This window comes from Macaca thibetana, chromosome 2 (assembly GCF_024542745.1).
Source record: "Macaca thibetana thibetana isolate TM-01 chromosome 2, ASM2454274v1, whole genome shotgun sequence".
Taxonomy (NCBI): Eukaryota; Metazoa; Chordata; class Mammalia; order Primates; family Cercopithecidae; genus Macaca; species Macaca thibetana.
The window spans coordinates 22,462,254-22,486,362 of record NC_065579.1 but is presented as its reverse complement, the minus strand read 5'-3'; the positions used below and the strand labels follow the sequence as shown (position 1 = coordinate 22,486,362).

The following is a 24,109-nucleotide window of genomic DNA, read 5'->3' as shown; positions in this document are numbered from 1 at the left end:
AACTAGCTTTTAGATTTGTAAAGTTGATACTGACATGAATTTACTGACCACATTTATAAGAATTAAAAACACTATGTCATATTCTACTCCTTTCATTCTAAGATAAATACAAAGATAATAGTCTATAAAAGCCTTACCTAACATAAGTCATACTACACTACTTAGATATAAATACTATTTAAATATTCAAAGCACAAATTCAACTGAAGGGTAAAAGAAGCTACAGGAATTTTTTTAACACTACGCATGCTTAGGACAAACAATGGTGGAACCATCCTTACCAGAAAAAATTGCTTAATACACTGCCCTTCCCACAGGCAAATCACATATTTACACTGACCTGTGTCCAAGTTCTAACTGGAAGCTCTGTAATTTCTACTGTGTTTCTGTCCACTACAAATATTTCACCACTGACTGCATACTGGTTTTGACCAAGTTCTTGAATCGTCCCTTTAAAGTTTTTGTAGTTTGGAAGCTGTAGAGAAAAATGTAAATAGCATTGACTTCTCTCTTGAGTACCAGTACCATGACTCTATGGTCTAACATTGACAGATTAATGTGCCTCAAACAAAATTTCTCATCCTCAATTGTCCCTTTCCAACTTATCAATTGATCTTAAACTCATAGCTTCTGTTAATATAACCTGAACATCCTCCAATCTCAAAATGTTAGTATCATCTTTCCTAGTCTTCCTGGAACAGTACTTTCTTTCAGCCTACTTCTCCTACACCTACTTCTCCCCTAGATCAATATCCTTTAAATTCAAACTCCTTGGGCCTCACATTGAAAGCATTCCATAGTCTGAACCCAACCTGGCTTTCAATTTTTTCTCTAATGACTTGTCTTACAAAACCACTACTCTTCTCCCACATTTTGTTTGACTATTTTGAATATTCTCACTTTCACTCTATCCACAAGTCCTGACACATATTCAGGCCCAACCCCATTCATCATTCATCTACATAAATCTTATTCATCCTTCCCAACTGAATTATAAGTCATCTCTCCCTCTTCTAAGTTTTCGTTTGTTCGTTTTGAGACAGGGTCCCTACTTTGCCACCCAGGCTAGAGCGCAGTGGCGCGATATTGGCTCATTGCAGCCTCAACAACCTGGGCTCAAGCGATCCTCCCACCTCAGCCTCCCAAGTAGCTGGGGTTACAGGTGCGTGCCACCATGTCCAGCTAATTTTTGTATTTTTGTAGAGACAGGGTTTTGTTATGTTGCCCAGGCTGGCCTTGAACTCCTGAGCTAGTGATCTGCCCAGCTCAGCCTCCCAAAGTGCTGGGATTATAGACATGAGTCACTGCGCCTGGCCTATTCTAAAATTCTTACTCATTATTATCATTAAGAAGCCCGGGCCTGGGCGACACAGCGAGACTCCGTCTCAAAAAAAAAAAAAAAAAAAAAAAAGAAATTGAATATATAGGAAGGGCATAGTGGCTCACGCCTGTAATCCCAGCACTCTGGGAAGCCAAAGCAGGCGGATCACCTGAGGCCAGGAGTTCGAGACCAGCCTGGCCAACACAGTGAAACCCCGTCTCTACTAAAAATACAAAAATTAGCCAGACATGGTGGCGCACACCTGTGGCCCCACCTACTCAGAAGGCTGAGGCAGCAGAATCGCTTGAACCTGGGAGGTGGAGGTTGCAGTGACCCAAGATCACACCACTGTACTCCAGCCTGGGTGACAGAGTGATACTCTGTCTCAAAAAAAAAAAGAAACTGAGCACATAGCATAGGATATTTCTTCTGGCATACTGAGCAACTATCAGTATCGTTGGTCACTGTTAAATTTCAGGCCTTGATGCTTCAATGTCTTGTCTTGACAACTGTCTAACTTTCCGAAGACAAAAACTATAGCTCTTTATCTCACCACTTTACACAGTTTCATACACATAGTAGGCACATAAGCAGCATTTATTGATCAAATACACTATCTTAACAATCTAAAATCCATTAAAGAATTCAAAACCATTTCAGTAACACACTATCATTAAAAATTTGATGCTTATGTTAGAAATATTTTAAAATACTTTAAAATATTTAAGAGAAAAAGCAGAATATATGTCTTATTGTTAAAGAGTAACTTTCATTTTAAAATACAAAAATGAAATAAAACTTGGAAAAATACATCAAAATATTGTCTCTATATTGTGGGATTATGGATTTTTTCCTCTTCCCTTATCTATATTTTCTACAATAAGCATTATCATTTTGCTAATACAAACACACTTTTCTCCAGGTAATTTTAAATCATGGGGAGAAAGGAAGGACATTTTTTGAGGACATTTTTCTTGGAGGTCTAAGCAGAGTGAATGATACAAGAAAAGAGCATTAAAAAAATGGAGTTTTTTTTTTTTTTTTTGAGACGGAGTTCATTCTGTTGCGCAGGCTGGAGTACAGTGGCACAATCTTGGCTCACTGCAACCTCCACCTCTCAGGTTCAAGTGATTCTCCTGCCTCAGCCTCCCAAGTAGCTGGGATGACAGGCGCCCACCAGCACGCCCGGCTAATTTTTGTATTTTTAGTAAAGACAGGGTTCTGCCTGGTTTGGCCAGGCTGGCCTAGAACTCCTGACCTCAGATGATACACCCACCTCAGCCGCCCAAAGTGCTAGGATCACAGGCGTGAGCCACCGCACCCAAGCAACACCTAATTTTTTTTGTATTTTTAGTAGAGACGGGGTTTCCCAATGTTGGTCAGTCTGGTCTGGAACTGTTGACCTCAGGTGATCCACACGTCTCGGCCTAGGCCTTGGCCTCCCAAAGTGCCAGGATTACAGGTGTGAGTAACCACGCCCAGCCTTGCGGATATATTTAAAATATATACAATGTAGTTTTTATCTTTTTACAAATGGTACACTAATGAATACAATGTGTTTTTAAGCATCCTTACAAACTAATAAGAGGTGGTAGTTTGAGAACAGAAACAAAGTTACATATAATTTTATCAGAAAAGGATTGTTTTCTATTAATATATGGTTTAGAGGTTTGAAAACCTGGAATATGAGGTGTTTCTAAATTTAAATAAACAGTTTCTCCCCATGAAACTTACCTCCAGAACTCATTCCAAAGTTTATACCTTTTACTGTAGGCACATATCAAATTATACCCTAATTAGGTCTTTATGGTCTACAATATGTTCTAAAATAAAAATACTCCATTACTTTTCTAAAATGACTGGACTTTGTAGCTTACCCATTGTCATTTGTTAAATAAACATTAAGTTCAAAATAATTACCATGGGATGAGGATCCAAGCCATCTAGCATTCGTCTGACATTGTTCACAATTTCCCTAGCATCATAGTTGGGTAGTTTACAAGCCCATCCAGTACCAATGCCCTCAGCACCATTTATTAAAACCATGGGAATTATGGGAATATACCACTCAGGCTCTACACGTTGATTATCATCATAAAGGAACTTAAGCAGGTTATCATCCACGGCAGGAAAAAGTAGCCTTGCTAAAGAGCTAATGAAAAAAAAAGCAGCAAATGAAAAAATGTCATGGCTTTGCGAAAGAAACTTTATACATAATTGAAAACTTCACATTGCAAAAATAAATCTTTTAAAGAGAATGCATTTTCAGTAATGTTGATTACGTTTGCTTAACAATAAAATCTGCCTAACTGTATTATCAAATGCATCTTTCTCTCAGTTACAAGCCCAGAATAAAATAGTCCTATTTTACTTAGGTACTTACTTACCTGACTTCTTTAATATTGATAACTTTTTAATAATTTCCTATTACTCTGAATAAAGCATATAACCCATCTTCAGCCTAAAGAGTAAAGTTAGTGAGAAAAACACCCTGCATTCATTAGGACTGATTTCACCAATTAATTCATAAAAATTAAGGTCAATTGACTTCATTCTATTTGTGGTCAAATAATTTGGAACATTCACCTTCTAAGTAGAATAACCAATCAATCACATCTCTCCACAGCTATAATTCCATCAAACATTTAGTCAGTTGGTTGCAAATCAAATCAAACTTTATACCATTGTATCAGTAAATATTTACCTTAACATTGTGAAAATATAACGAGGGCTTGCAGCATCTTTGCCACCATGAAGCCGAGTTCCAAACTGACCAATAGGCTGAAGCAAGTTAATGTTGTTACTTCCCACAAAGTTCTGAGCCAAATTCACAATAGTCATCATCAATGCTTGCTATACAACAGAAGGCGGCAGAACATAACATTAATGTTCTAAATTTTCTATAATTATTCCCCAACTTGTATTAAAATCCAAGTGAAGAATAAAAGCTTTAGAATCTCACTAATCTGTATATTCTGTTCTTAACTCTTTTACATTTCTGAAGACTTTACTAAAGGAAAAATACTACGTGTAATTATCATTCTTCAAGACAATAATTATAGTTCTCAACGGATTCCAATCTTAATGCTTACTTCTCCATGATGATAAGCCGACATCTCAGCAACAGATCCAGCCAACTGGGCAACTTTTACTTCACGTTTATCATTCCTCTTGAAACAGGTAAATAAAACTTTCCGCTGGCCAGGTTTAAAGCCTATTTTTAAAAGAGTTCTTTTAAAATGTTACCTCAAGATACAGTTGTAACAATTCAGGGAAATAAAGCAAAGATACAATTTGCTTTTCAAGAATATCAGTAAAATTGTTACTTGAGATTCTGTACCAAAGTGAGTATATATTAACACATTTGTTTTGTTTTGTTTTTTTCCCCAGAAAGCTATCTGCAGGTATACACTAACATGTTTTTATGCCATCTCCATATATTCCAAAAGTGAACTGCTAACTGAAAGACAACATTCTGGCCTTAAAGAATCACCCAGTGGCACCAAACTCTTTTAACAGTAGTTTCCAAACACTCATACAACCAAAATGCCATTTGTAGCTAACTAAACTGCCAGCATGCCATCAAGGATCCTGAAATCTATTCTAATTATCCCACTCAGGAAAACCCTTATAAAAAGAGGTTTATTGTGGTAGTGAAGAATAAAGGCTTTAGAATCTCACTAATCTGTATATTCTTCTCAACTTGCTCATTTACCATGTGACTAAGCAAATAACTAGTAAGTCTGTGTCCTTATCCAAGTAATAGAAATAATTACTTTCCTAATACAGTTATCATAAGGATTGCATGAAACAATGTGGGCAAATCACTCTGCTTTCTTATCATTCTTCTTGCTCTAGGCCAAGCTTGTCCAACCCATGGCCCATGGGCTGCATGTGGCCCAACACAAATTTATCAATTTTCTTAAAACATCATGTTTTTTTTTGTTTTGTTTTGTTTTTGCGATTATTTTTGTTTTTTGTTTTTGTTTTAAGTTCATCAGCTATCATTAGGGTTAGTGTATTTTACATTTGGCCCAAGACAATTCTTCCTCTTCCAATGTGGTCCAGGGAAGCCAAAAGATTAGACACCCCTGCTCTAGGCCAATGAGCACAGTAACAATCTTTTCAGTATATGCCATCGCTGTAATCATACTGGACCCAGAGTATGATAAAACATGAGGATGATAAAATATGGTAACTTCCTTAAGAATTTTGTAATTTAATTCTAGAGGCAAAATGAACAAACGTAAAATAAGAGGTACATAATAATTGGCATAGAAGTTAAGGTATCTAAGACCAATTTAGAGTAGAATTGCTAGGGAAGGCTTCATAGAAGAAAGGCAATTTGTGGCTAGAACTTGAGGGATAGGTAGAATCATCTATTACCAGAAAAGCCAAGCAATACAAAGATCAACAAATGGTAAAGGTTATGAGAAAAAAAAAGTTCTAGATAGAAGATGAAAATCTGCTTCAACTAACAAGAAATAGTTTCTAAATTTTTTTCAAGTTAGAAATAGTTCCTAAATTTTTTCAAGTTAAGTTAAAGCTTTAGGCTTTGGATAGTGCGGAATAAAAGTTTTTTAAAATTTAATCTCTGATAAATATTCTAGAAATGATCAAAATTCCATTTTACTTTGTATTTTAGAAAATTTGCAGACAACTTGGGCAAAAGCTTTAAGACTTTTAAAATTAATTTTCCTGAAAAACTCAGAAAGGGTTTAAAAGTTTCAAATTAAGGAATATTAAAGATTTCAGCACTATGAAAACATGTAACAAAAGCAAAATCAAAAAGGCCTTAAATTCGTCTGAACAAGTTCTTCATATACAAAATTTCAAGAATTTTAATATGTATCATAAGGATGGCTTAAAGTACATAAAATTAAACTATAGTAAATAAAATACAAAAATGAGGTTTTTAAATAAACATTACTCACCATCAACAAGAGATGGTATAGATCTTTCATTGTCTGAGTTTGAGAAGAGAATCAATTCCTTGTTGATGAAATCATTATAAGTCAAATGCTTTGTTGCAGTACCATATAAAAATTGCTAAGAGAAAAGTTATATAGCAATATTATCATTATTACTGCATGAATTCTAGTCTCTCTCTCCTTCTTCCCCCAGGTCACCGCTCTTAAGACTAACCTCTGGTAAGCCATGTAGCCTACGCTGTCTCCGGTCTTCCATAAAATTTGTTAACCATTCTTTTCTGTCGTCAATCTTCTTCTTACTGAATGCCTGAAAGATTCCAGGTAATGATTTTGCACATTAAAAATAAAATAAATTTCATTACAAAATTAAAACGTATAACTGGCCAATAACTAATTCTTAATTTCTGGAAAATTAGGTTATTTTACAATATTTTTATCAAAAACACATTTGAACTAAGGTCTTTCAATTAAAGAAGTTTATACTAGCACAGCATCATCTGGGGAAAAAACTAAAATTAACTAGCTTGAGCATTCAAAAGAGACTTTTCATAGGGAACCAGGACTGGGAGGAAAGGAACAGAAGGTAGGGGTATGGCTAACAAAAGCTTTTAAAGAATTAACTTAATTACCAAGGTAATGGCAGCATCATCTTCAGGACCAGCGTATCTAAACAAGATGCGATGCCTTTCCATATCAGCAAAATATTCCTTTGCTTCTTTAGCTGTACTAGTACCCAATCCTGCACAATTTTAAAAATAAAAGTGAGTCATGGATATCAATGTCTGTTCAAAACCATCAAGTGAAAAGTTGGTGGAAAAGTTGTAACAGATGGATCACGCTGGCAACACCTATACCAACTGCAATCTTAATAAGCAACTACAGACAAAGTAGACATCAAGATGCTTCCTGATGAAAGTACACAGCGATACCTATGAAATGTTTTTGCCAAACAACTGTAACCCAAATCTGATCACGCCTGTGATTTAACCATCAGTTAACCGAAAATAAGGGCACAGGAAAATACTATATATTAAATGTAACTAGAGGAATATAATTAACAAAATCCAGAATGTGGAAAATTACACAGAACAAACAACCCAACTTCTTTAACAAATAAATTACAAGGAAAAAATATAAAAAGAGAAATGCTGTATTAATAAACTTATCAATCAAATGCAATGTGTGGACCTTATATGGATCCTAACTTTGGGAAAAAAAAAAAAACTCAGGCTAAGCACGGTGCCTCATGCCTGTAATCCCAGCACTTTGGGAGGCTGAAGTGGGTGATCACTTGAGGCCAGGACTAGACCACCCTGGCCGACACTGCAAAACCCTGCCCCTACTAAAAATAGCCAGGCATGGTGACATAAGCCTGTAATCCCAGCTACTCGAGTGGCTGAAGCATGAGAATCACTTGAACCCATGAGGGAGAGGTTGCAGTAAGCCAAGATCCCACCACTGCACTCCAGCCTGGGCAACAGAGCAAGACTCCATCTCAAAAAAATAAAATAAAAATAAAAAACTCTAAAAATAAACATTTTTAATACAGTCCAGGGGAATTTTAACACTGGTTGGGTATTTAACATTATCCAAAAAAAAAGGGAGCCAGGCATGGTGGCTCACACCTGTAATCCCAGCACTTTGGGAGGCCAAGGTGGGTGGATGGCTTGAAATCAGGAGTTCAAGATCAGCCTGGGCAACAAACCAAACCCCATCTCTACAAAAATACAAAAATTAGCTGGGTGTGGTGGCACATGCCTGTAGTCCCAGCTACTTGGGGGGCTGAGGCAAGAGGATCACTTGAGCCCGGAAGGTCAAGGTGGCAGTGAGCTGTGTTCATGCTACTTCTCTCCAGCCTGGGTGACAAAGCGAGACCCTGTCTCAACAATAGGATATTAAAGAAGGTTATGATAATGGTATTATGGGTTACTTAAAGAAATTCTTTTAGAAATACATACTAGTTATAGGTGAAATACTAGACTATAATGTCTGGAAGTTTTTTCAAACTAATGGAGTGGCAATAAAGGAAGTTTACAGGAAACAAGACTGGCCATTGGAATGGTGATCCCATTCAATGGAATCTATTACATTATTCTATTTGCATAAATTTTTCTGTAACAATATTTTAAAATCAGTGATAGCTATTTTCGAAGTCTAAAATAGAGTCAAACTTTCAAGATGTGTTTTAGATTGCTTTCATAAGAATACATTTATATCAATATTTAAAATCTAAGTATTTTAAAATACAAACCTTTATAGTACTTGATTTTCCAGGCTTTCTGATTTTCTATATGTTTTTTCCACTCATCAAATTCAGGAATACTGTAGAAGGAAAGTTCCTGCTTATTTTTGCTTGCCTTGAATTAATTAAAAAAAAAATTAGTTTTTCTGCTACCCTTTAAGACAACAATATAAAAATATATTAATGCAAAGAGTACCTTTACAATAGGAGTAATGAACTCTTCAAGAAAACCATGCTTCAAAAGTGATGGCCAATTGTGATGGATGAAATTAATAAGCAGGCCTTTTATGTGAGAACCATCTTGATCCTAAATAAATGTTAGTAAAGTAAAAAAATCCTGTAATACTTTTATAAAATGATTACTTAAACAAATTTTAAAACCTGTGAATGCAAAAAAACAAAATTCTGAATTTTAGAAATGCACTTTACAAAAGCTATTAAGATGATCACACTAAATTTTTTCTTAATATGCAAATAAAGAATATAGTAGTAATAGACTGAATCTGTCATTATAAAAATATATTATCATTGTATCTGTTCTATAGTTTCCCCAGATTTCACTAAAAGAATGATTTAAGGATGGAAAATACATAAAATAAAACATGGCTACGATGCCACCTTAATGGGAAATGGTAGGGAAATCCAGGTAATACAGATATTCACAAGTCTTCCTTAGATAAAAAATTGGAAAATTTCTGCTTAAAACTACATATTAATAGTTTTTTCAGTTGCAGATTTTCTCTACAAATACTTTAGAGTGTGTAAGAGAAAATAGTTGAATGCATCTGAAATCCTTACTTTTCAATTTTCTAGTTCTTGATTACTGTCATTTTACTATTTAAGTCTTCTTGGTATTTGTGCATTCCAAATCATGCCATCATATATAAATATTAACCATTATCATGAATCTTTCTTACTTGTTAATTCCACAATTTTGTTCCTGCTTGTAGGCAGGCTGCCATACTACCACACTGTATTATGTTCTCCTCACACATATTGCATTTTAAAATATTTTTAACTAACCCATAAGACTGTTACCCCAAAAATTAGATAATGTAAAATGTGCTTCATACAAATGTTTCCACTAAATGATAAAGTTTTTTTATTTTTTCCCCTGATGTATAATCACTTTCAGTTATACTATCTTGGGGCAAGTCTCATAAAACAAATATTAAAAGTAGAATCTGAAGAAGACATGAATTTAAAATATATGGTAACTTTAAAACCAACCTGATCGGTCATAATCATAATCTTTCCATAGCGTAAGGTTTTCAGAGATTCTGCATCATCGTAACTTTTCTTATATTGTAGACCAACTATTTTAATAATATTATTTATTTCAGCATTTTCCATGATCTGTTCAAAACGGAAAAGCATTGAAAGTAGTTCAAAGTGTTGAAATATACAATGAGTCAGAAATTACATTTAAAAATTCCACAAGTTTGGTAAAGTATTAGAAATGTCATATGTATGTGTGCGTGTGTGTATACATATATATACACATATATATACCTGTTTATGAGAAGCTTCCCGTACGTTAAGAATTTTGCCCCTGAGTGGAAAAACTCCGTATCTGTCTCGTCCAATCACACCTAATCCAGACACGGCCAGTGATTTGGCAGAGTCTCCCTCTGTTAATATCAGTGTACACTCCAGGGAATGTTTGCCACCTGAGAGAAATTTAAAATTATACATAGTAAAAATTTCTCATACTTTTACTGATGAGAAAAATGAAGTCAGAAAATTAACATCAGAATGCTGACAGTGAAAGATTATAAAAGTTATCTTATGTTATTGCTCAGTACAAATATTAAGTATATTTTATTGAATTCCTATCCCCTGAAAACTAGTAATATATTGTGTATGTGATAATTTCAATGAAGTAAAATTACACTCTCAATGGAAAATCATAGTCTAACTATATGTGGAAAATAAAAAATTTCTGTAACTAGATAAATTAAAAGTGAAACTTAAATCAAAATCTTATTTAAAAATATCAATCTTACCAGCATCATTAGCGTCATCCAGTTTGGGAATACCTTTGATTTTACTGTATTTTACTGATGAACACTTCTTATTCAGCTGAGTCTGAGCCTTAAATTTCACCCAGTTTAGGATACTTTCTACAATGCCACAATTAGAGGCCTAAAAATAAAAGAATAATGGTATACAAACAAGCTGAAAATTCATACATTTAGCTAAAATGTATAGGGCCTAATGCAAGACCTGGAATCTGTGCAATTTTAAGGTATTTTAGGGCAAAACAATAATGGTGATAAGCATCATGATACATGCTAACCAATTTTTACTCAGCTACAGTAAAACTAAAGCTAAAATATAAATACATTAAAAAGGATAACTTTTACATATGAGAAACATTCTATTATAATAAACTCCATGAGGAATATACATTGCTCTTGTTACAAATTAATTTTATTAAAATTAACACAGTGAAAACAGATCCACACATGAACCTACTAGCTGGGAAATTCTAGACGTTGACATTTCTGATATCCTTCAATACAAAATGTGAGCTTTTAATTCACTATGACAAAAAGTATTAACCTAAAAGGAACATTAGGATAACCTTGGTAACTTATGAATAGACTTTATTCTTTAAATAGCTTGGTAACAAAGACTTCAACATTACATATTGTTTGTACTCTGCAGTGAATCAATCTGTGGCAAGATGTTAACCCAGACAGAAAAAGGAAAAGAAAGTTAAGCATCTCCAACTCTAAGTACTAAAGATTTTTTATCATCCTGGGTGATTTGATGTTAGGTGTATAAAACAGTTTTTTGGAATGTTTAAGACATAAACAAAAGAGGTGAACTGTGTTGCCAAATTTAAACTTAGTGCACCTAAAATGAAAAAGTATAAAATTTAAAGTCAAATCACTTCATCAAGGAAACAACTGTTATGAGGAGAGAAATTTGGGAAAGCATTAACATAGGGTAATTTGTACTCAGAATTCATTAAGATTAGATCCAAAAGTACTATTTCTACAGGCCTTAAGTTAGAACCTAAAAACAACTTTTGTTTTTGTTTCTGATTATCTACTTTTTGGAATATGAGAAATACGTTAGTTCTAGTACAGTTATACAGTATTTCCCCACCAAAATTCCAAAGAGGAGAGGCTGTGATTGATTCATCTTCATTTATTTATTTGGGCTCTCACATTATTTTAGAGAAGTTAAGGTAGCCTAAAAAAATTACGTGCAAAGCAAAGCAACTTTAAAACATGTAGAAAATAGTACATTTTGTTATGCATATGTTACCACAATTTTTAAACATGTGTAAAGATAAAATCAGTAGATCAAGTTGAAATGAGAGTATAGAAGATGAAAGAGTTGCATGAGGATCGGTACATTTGTTAGGGGAAATATGACCTTTACAATGGTCAATGCAAAACTAAAAATCCAATTAGTTACACAATTTCCTACTTTAGTTCTTGGCAAAACAATTGTTTTAGGAAACATTAAAGTCTACCCTTTAAAGTTATCAAATTAAGCATATTAGTTTGTAGTGCAAGCATGCTTACACCCACAATTAATATGATGAAAGAAACTAATCACAAATAAAGTAAATCAAGAAAACTACCTAATCAACTCTTAATAACAACAATAAAAAATAATACAAGTTTTATACAAGTTTTACTCACTGCTTTAAAAAATTTTTCTGACAGCTGGCATTTAGACCCAAAACTTTTGGGCTGCAGAGTCATGTTTTCCTTAGTCTGAGAATCAAAAGTTGGATTTTCAATAAGGCAATTAATAAAAACCCATATATGGTTTTTTACCTGTTGAAAACATAACAAAAACAGTCAACATCAGAGCTGATATTTAGTAATTCAGCATATATATAATGCATATATATGCATCATATACAATATATAACGCATCCCTTACTTGAAATGGTTTCACTGATACACCAGCTTTGTTCTTTTTCTTAACCACTTCAATCAGTTTACCAACAACTTGATCTACCACATAATCCACGTGCCGTCCACCCTAAAGAAAGAAAACATGTAAAATCCGAATTCCTGTATTGTTAAAGTAGCAAAATATTTTATCTGTATTATAAACCCTATTTTCTAAAAGAGTAACAGGAGTCTCAGAATGAGAGTTGGGATTTTTAAAAAAATAAGGTATTTTAGCTAACGAGCCAATAAATCAACTGTTATGGTGTTTTGGTTTTTTTTCTCACTTCAATTCTATCACCAATTCTGGGGTGCTTTCAACACCAACAACCAATTTGCTGATTCTCCAGACACCAAATGGATGTTCAACGATGTAATTCAATTTTGATACCAACTACCTGGAGTTAGCACAAGTATTTAGGGTTGGTTAAGGGCTCAGTCCCACAGGACTCCCCACACTTCAAATGCCAGTCACAAGTCCTAGGCCTCCTGTACTTCTAACGAACCTATGACCCACTCCTCAGGAATGATAATTTGCTGGAACAGGTCACAGAACTCAAGAACACACTTTACTTCATTTACCAGTTTTTTATATAGGATCCAGCAATAACAGCCAAATGGTGGTACAGGGGAAAGGGTACACAAAGCTCCATGCCTTACCCAGACATGCCACCCTCTTTGTTGCACCTCAATGTATTCACCAACCTAGGAGGTTCTGTGAACTCCACTGTTCAGGAGTTTTTATAGAGCTTTATCACATAGCCATAATTGATTCTTAATTCAGTCACCAGCCCCCTCTCTCCTCTCCCCAGAGGTTGGGGAAGGTGGGGCTAAAAGCTACAGAAAAAGGAATTTGTCATTTCAAATTTCATAAAATATAAATATGTTCAACTACAAACACTAATCATATAAACTTACTTCTCAATGAATATTTAAATAAATTTTAATACAGCAATTTCATAGAAAACAGGTTTTCTTTTTCGTAAGTCAATTCTTATTTAACAAAAACAGATTTGGGTTTTTTGGGGGTTGCTGATATTGTTATTTATTTTGTAGTTTTTAATGAAGCACTGTTCCACCACTGACTTGGAAACAAATAATTTGCTTACTTACTTTTGTAGTCGCAATACTATTTACAAAGCTGATCTGCTGGAATCCTTTTTCACTCAATGTGAGACAAACATCCCATCTTTCATTTGCAAGCTCATGAATAACTTTCAGGGCCACCCCAGTTTCATCCAATTTGTCTTTCACATAAAGATCTACATAACTGCGAAATCCATTTACCTATTAATTTAAAAAACAAAAACAATTAAAAATCTTATACTGGCAGCTCAAATAGGTGAATGACCTTAAGTACGTATACTTTCATTTCATCTCATTTACAACAGTTCTAAATGTACAGATCCAAATCTTAGTGGCATTTCCCAGATCTATTCCTTAACCCTTGACCTTTAAAAAAGAAATTCATTTCTATGTGTACTTGACAAAAAAAAGGATGTGAAGGGACAGGTAAATTGTTATAAAATATTTCAGAAATTTATATTTTTAAAATGATATGGTAGACTTCTAGCTTCAGTTCAGACAGATAATGAACTAGCAGGAAAAAAAGCTTCCATCCTTACAAGAAAACAGGTAATCAGACAACAAATTAAAGGGTTTTTCGTGAACCCACTGAAGAATTGAGATCACAGGAGAGCTGGCCATCCTGAAGCCTAGAGACACAAGTGTCTATAGAAGACCGCAAAACCTAAGCTTTTGCTTACCTGGGGCAGATATAGTAGGAACACTAAACTAGAAATTTTGACTAATTACTACTGAAAGAGTATATGCTAGTTTGAATGCATAAAGCTTCTAGGGGCTATAGTCATAAGTTCATTTATTCACACTCTTGCAAGTTTTTCCTCCAGAAAACCCACCAAATTCTCACAGAGAAGACCAGTGAGAATCTAGAGAAGGTTTCCCCTCTGCATTCCTATGGTGCCAGCTGGGAGAGAGAAACAGTAGTCACTGGGAAATCCACCCAGATCTATCTCCCTTACCCAAAAAAAAAATGCTTATTCTGCAGGGCAGGGAACCTCAAGGACATAGGCTGAGAACACTGGTCACTGGTGGAAACCTGCTGCAGCTGGGGAAAGAGAATAGAAGGCAGAAAAAAGTCTTTACCTATGGAGGAGAGGCATAAACTTATAAAGGTCAAACCCCTGAGATACAGGTTCACCATGCACTCCAAAGGTTGGGATGTAATTAGAGAACATCTCCCCCAAAATCTACCATCATGCTACCAAGCCTCCAGTAACAACAGTGGGTTTCAGCTGGAAAAGCTGCAAGAGTCAGATCACCTCTGAGGGGCAGCTCAAAAAGAAGGCCCTAAGCCAAGGGAAAAGACAAAAACAAGACAGAATTTGGAAGTCTCTGGTACTCACAGCAGCAACAAACCTCAACACTAATAACTACAGCAAAAATAAACTTCAAACACAGCCCATCTCCTGGGTAAATATAACCTAAGTCCTACACTAATGCTTATTTACCTCAGTATCTACTGCCCTACAAAACATATCTGATTTTCCACAACTTACAGGGCGTGCCAAAAGGCAAGAAAAAAAAACAATCTGAAAAGATAAAGCAATCATCAGAAACAGAATAAGCACCTCACAGATGACGTAACACGTATCAGATAAAATACTTTAAATAACAATTCATTAGTATGTTAAAGTATCTAATGGAAAATGTAGACAACATGCAACTTCAGCAAAGACATGGAAACTATAAGAAATAATCAAATGGAAATGCTAAAAATAAAAAACATAGAAAGCATGAGGAATGCCTTTGACAGGCTCTTCAGGAAACTTGATGCAGAGATTGCAAAAAAGTAAACTTGAAGAGAGGGGAATAAAAATTAAACTAATACAAAAAGAGGAAGTAGAGTGAATAAAATAGAGCATTCAAGAACTGGAGACAATATCAAAGAATGTAACATATATATAACCAAGAAGGAAAGGAAAGAACAAGACAGAAGCATTATTTGAAGAAAGAATGGGCTAATGTATCAATAATCACTTTAAATGTGAATCATCTAAACACACCAGTAAAAGAGATTACCAGATGAACTTTTAAAAAGGAAGACCCAACAATATTCTCTGTATAAAATAACATAGTATTAAAACTATTTTACAGGAGACTTACAGGCAATTTCTTTCCATTAAACATGACCTTGACCCCTTTACATGAACCAGCCAAATCATATGCCCTTCTGGTCATGAGGGCCACAATATCCTTGTCAAGTTTTTCCATCTTAAATTTGGACAGATCTGGTTGGAATGTTATGCATGTGTAATCTTCACCATCAAAATGTTTAATTTTGGCTTCAGAAGTCTTCATCATATTATTCATCCATGTCTTTAAAAGAAACAAAATCAAATATTTCTATAATGCTTCCATATTTCATAATATATAAAGACTTCGCTCATTAAATTCATTCATCAAACGATATCAATTTTCCAACCTCACAACAAACCAAACAAATCCTTGATAATATTACAGACAAAAAAAAAATAGTAAATACAGTCAGCCTTTGGGTAGGTTCTACATTTGTAGATTTGACCAACTGCAGCTTAAAAATATTTGGGAAAAAATAATAAAAAATACAAATTTTTAAAATACAGCATAACTGTTTACATGGCATTTATATTGTATTACGTATTATAAGTAATCTAGAGTTGATTTAAAGTACATGGGAGGATGTGTATAGGTTATATGCAAATACTACCCCATTTTATATAAGGGACTTGATCCTCCTCTGATTTCAGTATAGAAAGGGCATCCCAGAACTAATCCTTCTGAGGGACAACTGTATTACTGTGATAATTATCTCATGTTAAAAATAAACTAAACTGTACAAATTTTTAAACTGTCCACAAAACCTCTTTCAAATTCTTCAACATGACCATATAGACTTTTAGAAAAATAAACATGCATGATGCTTTTCCTGACAAAATTATTTTTGCTTACTTCAACAGTAGGGTTGTTGGAAAGCAATAAAGAAAACTTAAAATAAAAATTATTTTAGCTTATATAAAATTTCGAATCATTTTCATAGACCTGCAAGAATAAAATAAAATTTTGAAATACAAATTTGATGATTCATTGAGGAATTTTTCAAACACACTAAGCGGTTGCATGTACATGAGTCTGTGAGGTTTAGGATATTTTCACTAATACTTAACTAAGTTAAATAAAGCCTGTTAAATAAAGCACTTTGTTTTAAAGGAATGATAGAGGAATAGGCTTATATTAAATCTCCCAGGCATTCTGACGTCTCTTTACTCTGATGAGTTGACTTGGATAATGCTTTGAAAACAAAAAATGAAGTTATATAGGCATTACTGCAATTTATCTAAGGTTCTACTATCTCAACAAAATAATAAAACATTATTTTAAAAAAAGAAATAGATGTGTTTCTAGCATACCTGCTTAAAACTGTGTTTGTATTCTTTGCAAGCTGTTTCTACTGTAAACTTTGTACTGAAAATATTACAAAGTTTTGCACCATAACCATTACGACCACCTGTAAGAAAAATTAAATGTAAAAGGTTTAGTAAAAATGATTTTAAAGGAATTTTGTTAATTTACTACCATAGGGCAAGGCTGTTGCAAAACTGTTCCACTAACTGCATTATCAATCACCAATTGACTATTCCAGAGCATAATTAGATTTTTTTCATTTAAAGAAAGATACAATTAAGATTTAGCATATATAGTAGTGTAATTAAAATGGGTATTTTGTACATTTACCACAGTCTTTACAATTTCAAAAACATTAAGCTTTGTATCTTTCATGACCCAGTAAATCTCTGTGAGTATGAAATCTGAACTTTCTATCAAACTTGCTTCTCTATTACAAAATTTTAATCTATATCATTTCCCAGAGCCTTGGTTTAAAAAGCAAAACAAAACAAAACAAAAAAAACCCATCAACCTATTTGGGCAACATAAATAAGTATGAAAACATATGGTTTTGGTCAAAGCACTTTCAACTCTATTTACAGAGTCTAGATTTTCGAACCTGACCTTCTTAAGGAAAACAGTTTAAAAGTAACTTAATACCAAAAGACACAGTACTTATGTAATAAAAAATTTATATACATAGACATCATACTAGTCCTATCGAAAATCAAAACTCAAGCTATCAGCCAAGTTAAACTTCCAGCAGTTCTAACAACAGTCAATGTACTATCAGACTTAAGGTTTTAAAATGTCACTGTTAAACTATTATCAAGACAATATTTATACATGATAGTTTATAAATATTAATTCTGAAAATGATTTTCTCACACCAAAACTGCACAATTTCCTTAGTAAGTTATACATTTTATATTAAGAAAACAGTATTTTTCAATCAAAATTCCATTCAGACTTTACCTGTAACTTTTTTCTCATCATCATCATAGTTACTGGATGTTAAAAGCTGTCCAAAAATTAAAGCAGGAACATAAACTTTCTCTACCTTGTGTTCTACTACTGGAATGCCTTTTCCATTATTCCAAATGCTTATAATGTTAGATTCACTGTATAAAAAAAAGAAAAAGAAAAGCAGAATTTAGAGCTTAAAATAGTCAAGATAAATTAATTCATTAAAAAGTAATCTAGAATAAACCTTAAAGATTATAAGATACTAGTCATTATCAATTGGAAGGCACTGATTCATCTCTCAAGAAAATACTCGGTGAGGACAAACATTTCTTTCCCTGAGTCATAACTAATAGAGAAGGATTATGAAGGAAATAAAGGCAAGAATGGAAAATTACAGACCTTAAATATCTCAGGATGACAAAAAAGGCAACATACTCATGAGAAAACCTTAAAAAAAGGTTTCATCATGTTTAGCACACGGTAGTGTAATTAAAATAGGCATTTTGTAAGTTAATTATCTTCATCACAATTTAAAAAAAAAAAAAAATCCACGTTTGGCATCCTCAACATAGCTAAGTCCATATGAGTATGAAACTGGAACTTGCTATCAAACTCTCTTATAAAATTTCAATCTCTATCATTTGTCAGATCTGGTATTTATCTCTGTAATCTCTAAACAATTATTCAGAATTTTACAATTTGCTCCATTGATAATATTCAATAAAAATTAAGAATAAGAATATTGCATTTAATAGTTTACAAATAAATTTTCAAAAGTAATTAGGCTAAAAAAAACATTGAAAATCTAAATATCCAATACTTATCAGTTGGCAAGAGGTTAAATAAATGACACATCAACATAATAAAATACTTGCAAGTAGTTTAAAAAAATTAAGTGGATCTATGTAAGTTAATAACGAAAGCTGTCTATAATATGTTGAATAAAGAGAAAGATATCAAATAGTATATATACTATGATTCCATTTGTTAAAAGAAGAAACGTCTACATATATAATTTAGCATGAGTATACAATATTTTTTTAAGCTATAGTTTTAAAGTTTCAATTCTAAGTAAAGAATACTTAAGCTAGAGGAATATTTTGAACTCTGGTTAATATGCTTTCCACATTTGTTTTTGTTTTTGTTTGAGACAGAGTCTCGCTCTGTCACCCAGGCTGGAGTGCAGTGGCACGATCTCAGCTCACTGCAACCTCTGCCTCCTGGGATCCAGCAATTCTCCTGTCTCAGTCTCCCAAGTAGCTGGGATTACAGGCGCGCACCACCACTAACGGCTAATTTTTGTATTTTTATTAGAAACAGTGTTTCACCATGTTGGCCAAGCTGGTCTCAAACTCCTCACCTCATGCTCCACCCACCTTGGCCTCCCAAAGTGCTGGGATTACAGGCGTGAGCCACTGTGCCCAGCTTCCACATTTGTTTTTAGTCAGATAGACATCCACAAATAAATTGTTTCAATACTATTATATTATATTATTTAATAAGTGTTAAGTTCCCTTGTAAGAAGTTGCTCTAACTTCTCTAACTTCTAGAAGAACTGTCCAAATTCTGTATGGCATACCTTGTATTTAATCTATTCTCATGGCTTTACAACCATGTTTTCCTTAAATTTTATCCCCACATCACAGAATACTATGGAGGAAAAGAAAGAATAAGAGCTAGACTGTATTATATATCCTATATACTTTGCCCATTAGCTATTAAAATTTAACCTCTCCTCCACACAAGAAGTTTATGTGAACGAATGTACAAAGAAAAATAAAAATCTGCTATACAAAAATATTAAAAAGAATGAAACTCAAAGGATACAAAAATGGACAGCAGATAAAACTGGATCAATTGGATAAACAGTGCAACAGCTCTTTTTCTCATTTAAATTTAGCTTTAAAATGACAATTAGAAATCTTACTGAAGCAAAAACTGCACTGCTGAAATAGCATTTATTTTAATCAAAATAATACTAATTTCCATAGTATATGTGGTAAAAAAAAAAAAAAAGTGACTATGGGACAAAATTCACAAAAGACAAAATGCTATAGTTAAAACTCAGAAATACAATATACAAATCAGCAACTTCTCACAAAATGCTTGCCTAACGCCAATTTTAGAAGTATATGAAATTCAATTAAAGGCAAGATTAAGACTCAATTTTTCATCAATGTTTCATAAACAATGAAAGAAATAAGAAAGGAGGGGTGAAAAACTATACTACCATCACCTTTTCTTCTTGGAATAGCTAAGGATTTTTGTTTATATTGAAATAAAATAATTTTCTACCAGAAACAGTTAAAATGAGGTGGGAAATATGAAAAAAAATTGATACCTCATTGCCATTGAGAAAACAAATAAACTTATTTATAATTTTCCCTCTTACGCCTACACAAAAATGTTTGTTGATTAAAAACAGAGTATAAAATGGAGTGATAAAGGCACTAGAATTACTAGAATTATGTAGAATTACACTTTGTACAAAATCTGTAATTAACTGATAAGTAAAATAAACCAAGAGCCCTTATCCAGTCTACAGAGTTGTCTTACAGCTCACTTCTTCATTGTCTATTTTTTTTTTTTTTTTTTTTTAGACAGGGTCTCGCTCTGTCACCCAGGCTGGAGTACAGTGGCACAATCATGGCTCTCTGCAGCCTGACCTCCCAGGCTCAAGCAATCCTCCCACCTCAGTCGGCTGAGTAGCTGGGACTACAAGCATGTGCCACTATGCCCAGATGATTTTTTTTTTTTTTTTTTTTGGTAGAGACAGGTTTTCACCATGTTGCCCAGACTGGTGTCTAACTCCTGGGCTCAAGGGATCTGCCTGACAGCCTCCCAAAGTGCCAGGATTACAGGCGTGAGCTGCTGCACCTGGTTTAGCTCACTTCGTCACTTTGTTATGATGGTATGCTATACACTATTTCTTAAATTTAATCTTATTGTATTAATGTGGCTAAAATATTTGGACTAATATGGCTAGTACCACATAAAAGAACTAAACAATTGCAAATACGTTCATCAAGAGTGGGTTCTTTCTTTCTTAGTTTTCAATTAGAATTGTTCAATTTTGAAAACAATTCAAAAATATCAAACATTCAGTGTCTATTACTCCCTACTCTCTTAAAACATAATAAATGAAGAGAGAGATGATTTTTAACTGACAATTGCCTAAACAAGGAAAAGGAATCTTAACAGCCAAAATTTCCTTGAAACCATCTTAAACTTCTGTATAAGTTGTAATTTATGCCTTGTATACCTTATATAACTTCTCAAGAACACATTCATTATAGAAATAATCCAAATAAAAAAAAAAATGGAGAAGAAAAATAAAGAATCCAACAGCATAGTTACATGGTAACATTTTCATATAAAATACAGTTAACTTCAAGGTATAACCAAATTATAGTTTTATTATACTACTAATCTTAACTGAAATTAGATTACTAAGACTACACCTGAATTATTAGATTTTTATGTTTACTAGAGAAAAATCTTAAAATCATGCTAAATTACTAATGAAATCACAAACGATGAATGTAATATTTTACAAAAGGCATGCTGGTAAAAACAGGAGAAATATAACAGTTATGTTTCTGATTTAACACTACTATTTTTTATACACCTTCATCCTACGCAAAAAAATAATAAAAATCACCACAGTAATATAATTAGCTAAACAACTAGTTACACCAACAGTAGCTAATCTATTAAATCATGTCATAAATAATGGAAAACTCCAAACACCAATCATGAAAAGTAAATTTAAAGTATAACTGGAATCACACTAATGGCCCTTAGCCTTGAGTCCCAAAGAAAAGATAGGGTGACTACTCTAGCAGCTGAAATAGCATATATAGCATCAAAGAAAAATGGTCTCCAAGAGTCCCGACAGGGAAGTTCTTTGGAAGAAAAGACAATAAATGACACAGAAAAGAGGCAAAAATTACAAAGTCTCAAACAACAGGGAAACAAAAAAGTACTACCCATATACATTATTTGAGGAGTACTCATTAATTGGGGACTATCTGAATAAAACAGCATAAAAAATTAAACTTTAAATATACTTACGGATCAATAGAAACTTTAATACAAGTCATGTTCTTATCCCTCTGTTTATTGTCAGCAGCATTAACTACAAAATTAAACATCTCAGTGAGTAATATACAAAATTATATAAATACATGGACACAACTTTATGTGCATCACTGCTTAATCTAAACATCTACATATGGTAATAGTTAATGAAAATAAGTACCATTAACTTCTCATATAAAATCTTATTTTCTAAATAATATTCCTAAATTGTATTATCACATCAAATTACTATTATGTTTTCCATCACAAAAAAGAGAAGGAAATGTTTTAGTATACATATTAATCAAAACAAATTAAGTCAGAGCAAACACCTGCATTTTACAACACCCAAATCCAGGTCTAAAAGTAAAAACTTTTGTTTAATTATATTTTTTTCTTGGTAACAAGTAATTGCATTCTACTGACCTCTTTCAATAAACTAGTGACTTTATAGGCATATTGAATAGAAACCAGTTCATTTTTAGTTACCAAAAAAAGTGTTTAACACCCTTAGAAATAAAAATTCTGTATCCTAGGCACTATAACTGACAACATAAATATTTTTACATTCATTAACCACTGCTTCAAGGAAATTTGAACACAATCATAGAAGAAATATGTTCCTGACAAACCCTTGTAATAAACTTAAAACAGTAAAATTATAATATGGAGGCAAGAGTTAAGGTATAAAATGTAACCCAGTTTTAATTTCTTACTTCTTCACCAAATACCAACAGAAGCAGCTCTGAGAGACCCATACAACTACACTAGGAAACCTCAAGTTGCACTGAGATGGCAGAGCAAGAGAATTTCTAGAGTGTCCTTGGTTAGAATATTTCCAAAGTACAAGCATCCCCTGGCAGTTGACTAGGCATTCACATAATTTAATTAACCATGTGATTTCGAGAGGACAGAGAACATTTAGAGCAATGGTTATTAAACTTGGCTGCCCAACAGAAGTATCTGATTTGTTGGTGAAAACATATTTACATATCCCAACTCAATGAATCTGCAAAATCAGTCCCTGTCATCTCCATATTCAAGATGCCCCCAGGTAACTGTGATGCTAGCAAATCCCGGAAGACTACACATAGAGGAGTACAGACCAAATATGGGATTACAAACACAACACACTGATTTCATAGATGAAGAAAATGAAACAAAGATGAAACAGAGATAAACACTACAGATCATGGTATAAATTTTCTGAAGATCATTTATATTCAGAAGGATAAAAGCCAGAGATATACCCTTCTAGTTTATACTGGTTAAGTCTGGCTTTATATATAAAAGGACATTATGATGATATTAATAGAAATATGCATTAAATCCTAAGCAAGTACTCACCCAAAATTTCATCAAAGATCTTGTATAAACCTGGCACAAAGGTAACCTCTCTGCAATTCATTCCTACATCTTCATCATACACCCACATGAACTGCATTGAAAAATTCAAAAATAGTTTTTTACTCGATAAATCCTTAACATCAATTTTTCATAGTATAATCCACATCCAGTCATTTACACTATACGAATACTTAGATCTGCGAAGTAGAAAAACATATACAACTTCAATAATAGTCGACTTCACTATTCATATTAAATTAACCTCAAAATTGAGAAATTGTTCATTTTGTATCAAGTTTGTATTATTATACATAAAGTCAGCTTTTTTTCTTTTTTTTCCTTTTTTTTGAGACAGAGTCTTGCACTGTCGCCCAGGCTGGCGTGCAGTGGCACGATCTCAGCTCACTGCAAGTTCTGCCTCCCGGGTTCATGCCATTCTCCTGCCTCAGTCTCCCAAGTAGCTGGGACTACAGGCGCCTGCCACCATGACTGGCTAATTTTTTGTATTTTTAGTAGAGACGGGGTTTCACTGTGTTAGCCAGGATAGTCTCGATCTCCTGACCTCGTGATCCACCTGCCTCGGCCTCCCAAAGTGCTGGGATTACAGGTGTGAGCCACTGCGCCTGGCCTTAAAGTCAGTTTTAATGTAAGACATCAATAATTATTAGAAACAGAATTAAATAGTTGAAAAAATAAAAACATTACTTTTCATAAATAATGGAAAATTCATGCTTTATCTTTTTTTATAATACAGGGAGCGAGTAAAATAATACGAACAAAGCAAGACTTTGGAGTCAGAGAGATCCACTTTGAATCCCAGTTCTTACTAGTCTCAACTAGTCATGTTGGCCAGGCT

General features: G+C 33.5%; 2 protein-coding genes across 3 annotated transcripts in view; one reads left to right on the top strand and one right to left on the bottom strand.

Moving 5' to 3' along the window:
* The window catches only part of OXSM (3-oxoacyl-ACP synthase, mitochondrial), a 488,173-nt gene that overhangs the window by 313,788 nt on the left and 150,276 nt on the right, over nt 1-24,109 (top strand). The gene's annotated exons all lie outside the window — the stretch shown is intronic.
* TOP2B (DNA topoisomerase II beta) overlaps nt 1-24,109 on the bottom strand; it is a 66,273-nt gene that overhangs the window by 22,526 nt on the left and 19,638 nt on the right. For both annotated transcript variants that reach the window (XM_050779438.1, XM_050779437.1), the window contains exons 3-22: nt 23,254-23,344; nt 21,901-21,964; nt 17,836-17,981; nt 16,884-16,981; nt 15,601-15,813; nt 13,528-13,701; nt 12,404-12,505; nt 12,157-12,294; nt 10,501-10,639; nt 10,007-10,164; nt 9,725-9,850; nt 8,691-8,801; nt 8,504-8,609; nt 6,882-6,991; nt 6,467-6,559; nt 6,256-6,370; nt 4,414-4,535; nt 4,026-4,174; nt 3,242-3,473; nt 341-475 (exon numbers count right to left, since the gene is read on the bottom strand). In XM_050779438.1, coding sequence (XP_050635395.1) covers nt 341-475; nt 3,242-3,473; nt 4,026-4,174; nt 4,414-4,535; nt 6,256-6,370; nt 6,467-6,559; nt 6,882-6,991; nt 8,504-8,609; nt 8,691-8,801; nt 9,725-9,850; nt 10,007-10,164; nt 10,501-10,639; nt 12,157-12,294; nt 12,404-12,505; nt 13,528-13,701; nt 15,601-15,813; nt 16,884-16,981; nt 17,836-17,981; nt 21,901-21,964; nt 23,254-23,344 — 2,622 coding nt within the window. The remainder of the gene's footprint in view (nt 1-340; nt 476-3,241; nt 3,474-4,025; nt 4,175-4,413; nt 4,536-6,255; nt 6,371-6,466; nt 6,560-6,881; nt 6,992-8,503; nt 8,610-8,690; nt 8,802-9,724; nt 9,851-10,006; nt 10,165-10,500; nt 10,640-12,156; nt 12,295-12,403; nt 12,506-13,527; nt 13,702-15,600; nt 15,814-16,883; nt 16,982-17,835; nt 17,982-21,900; nt 21,965-23,253; nt 23,345-24,109) is intronic.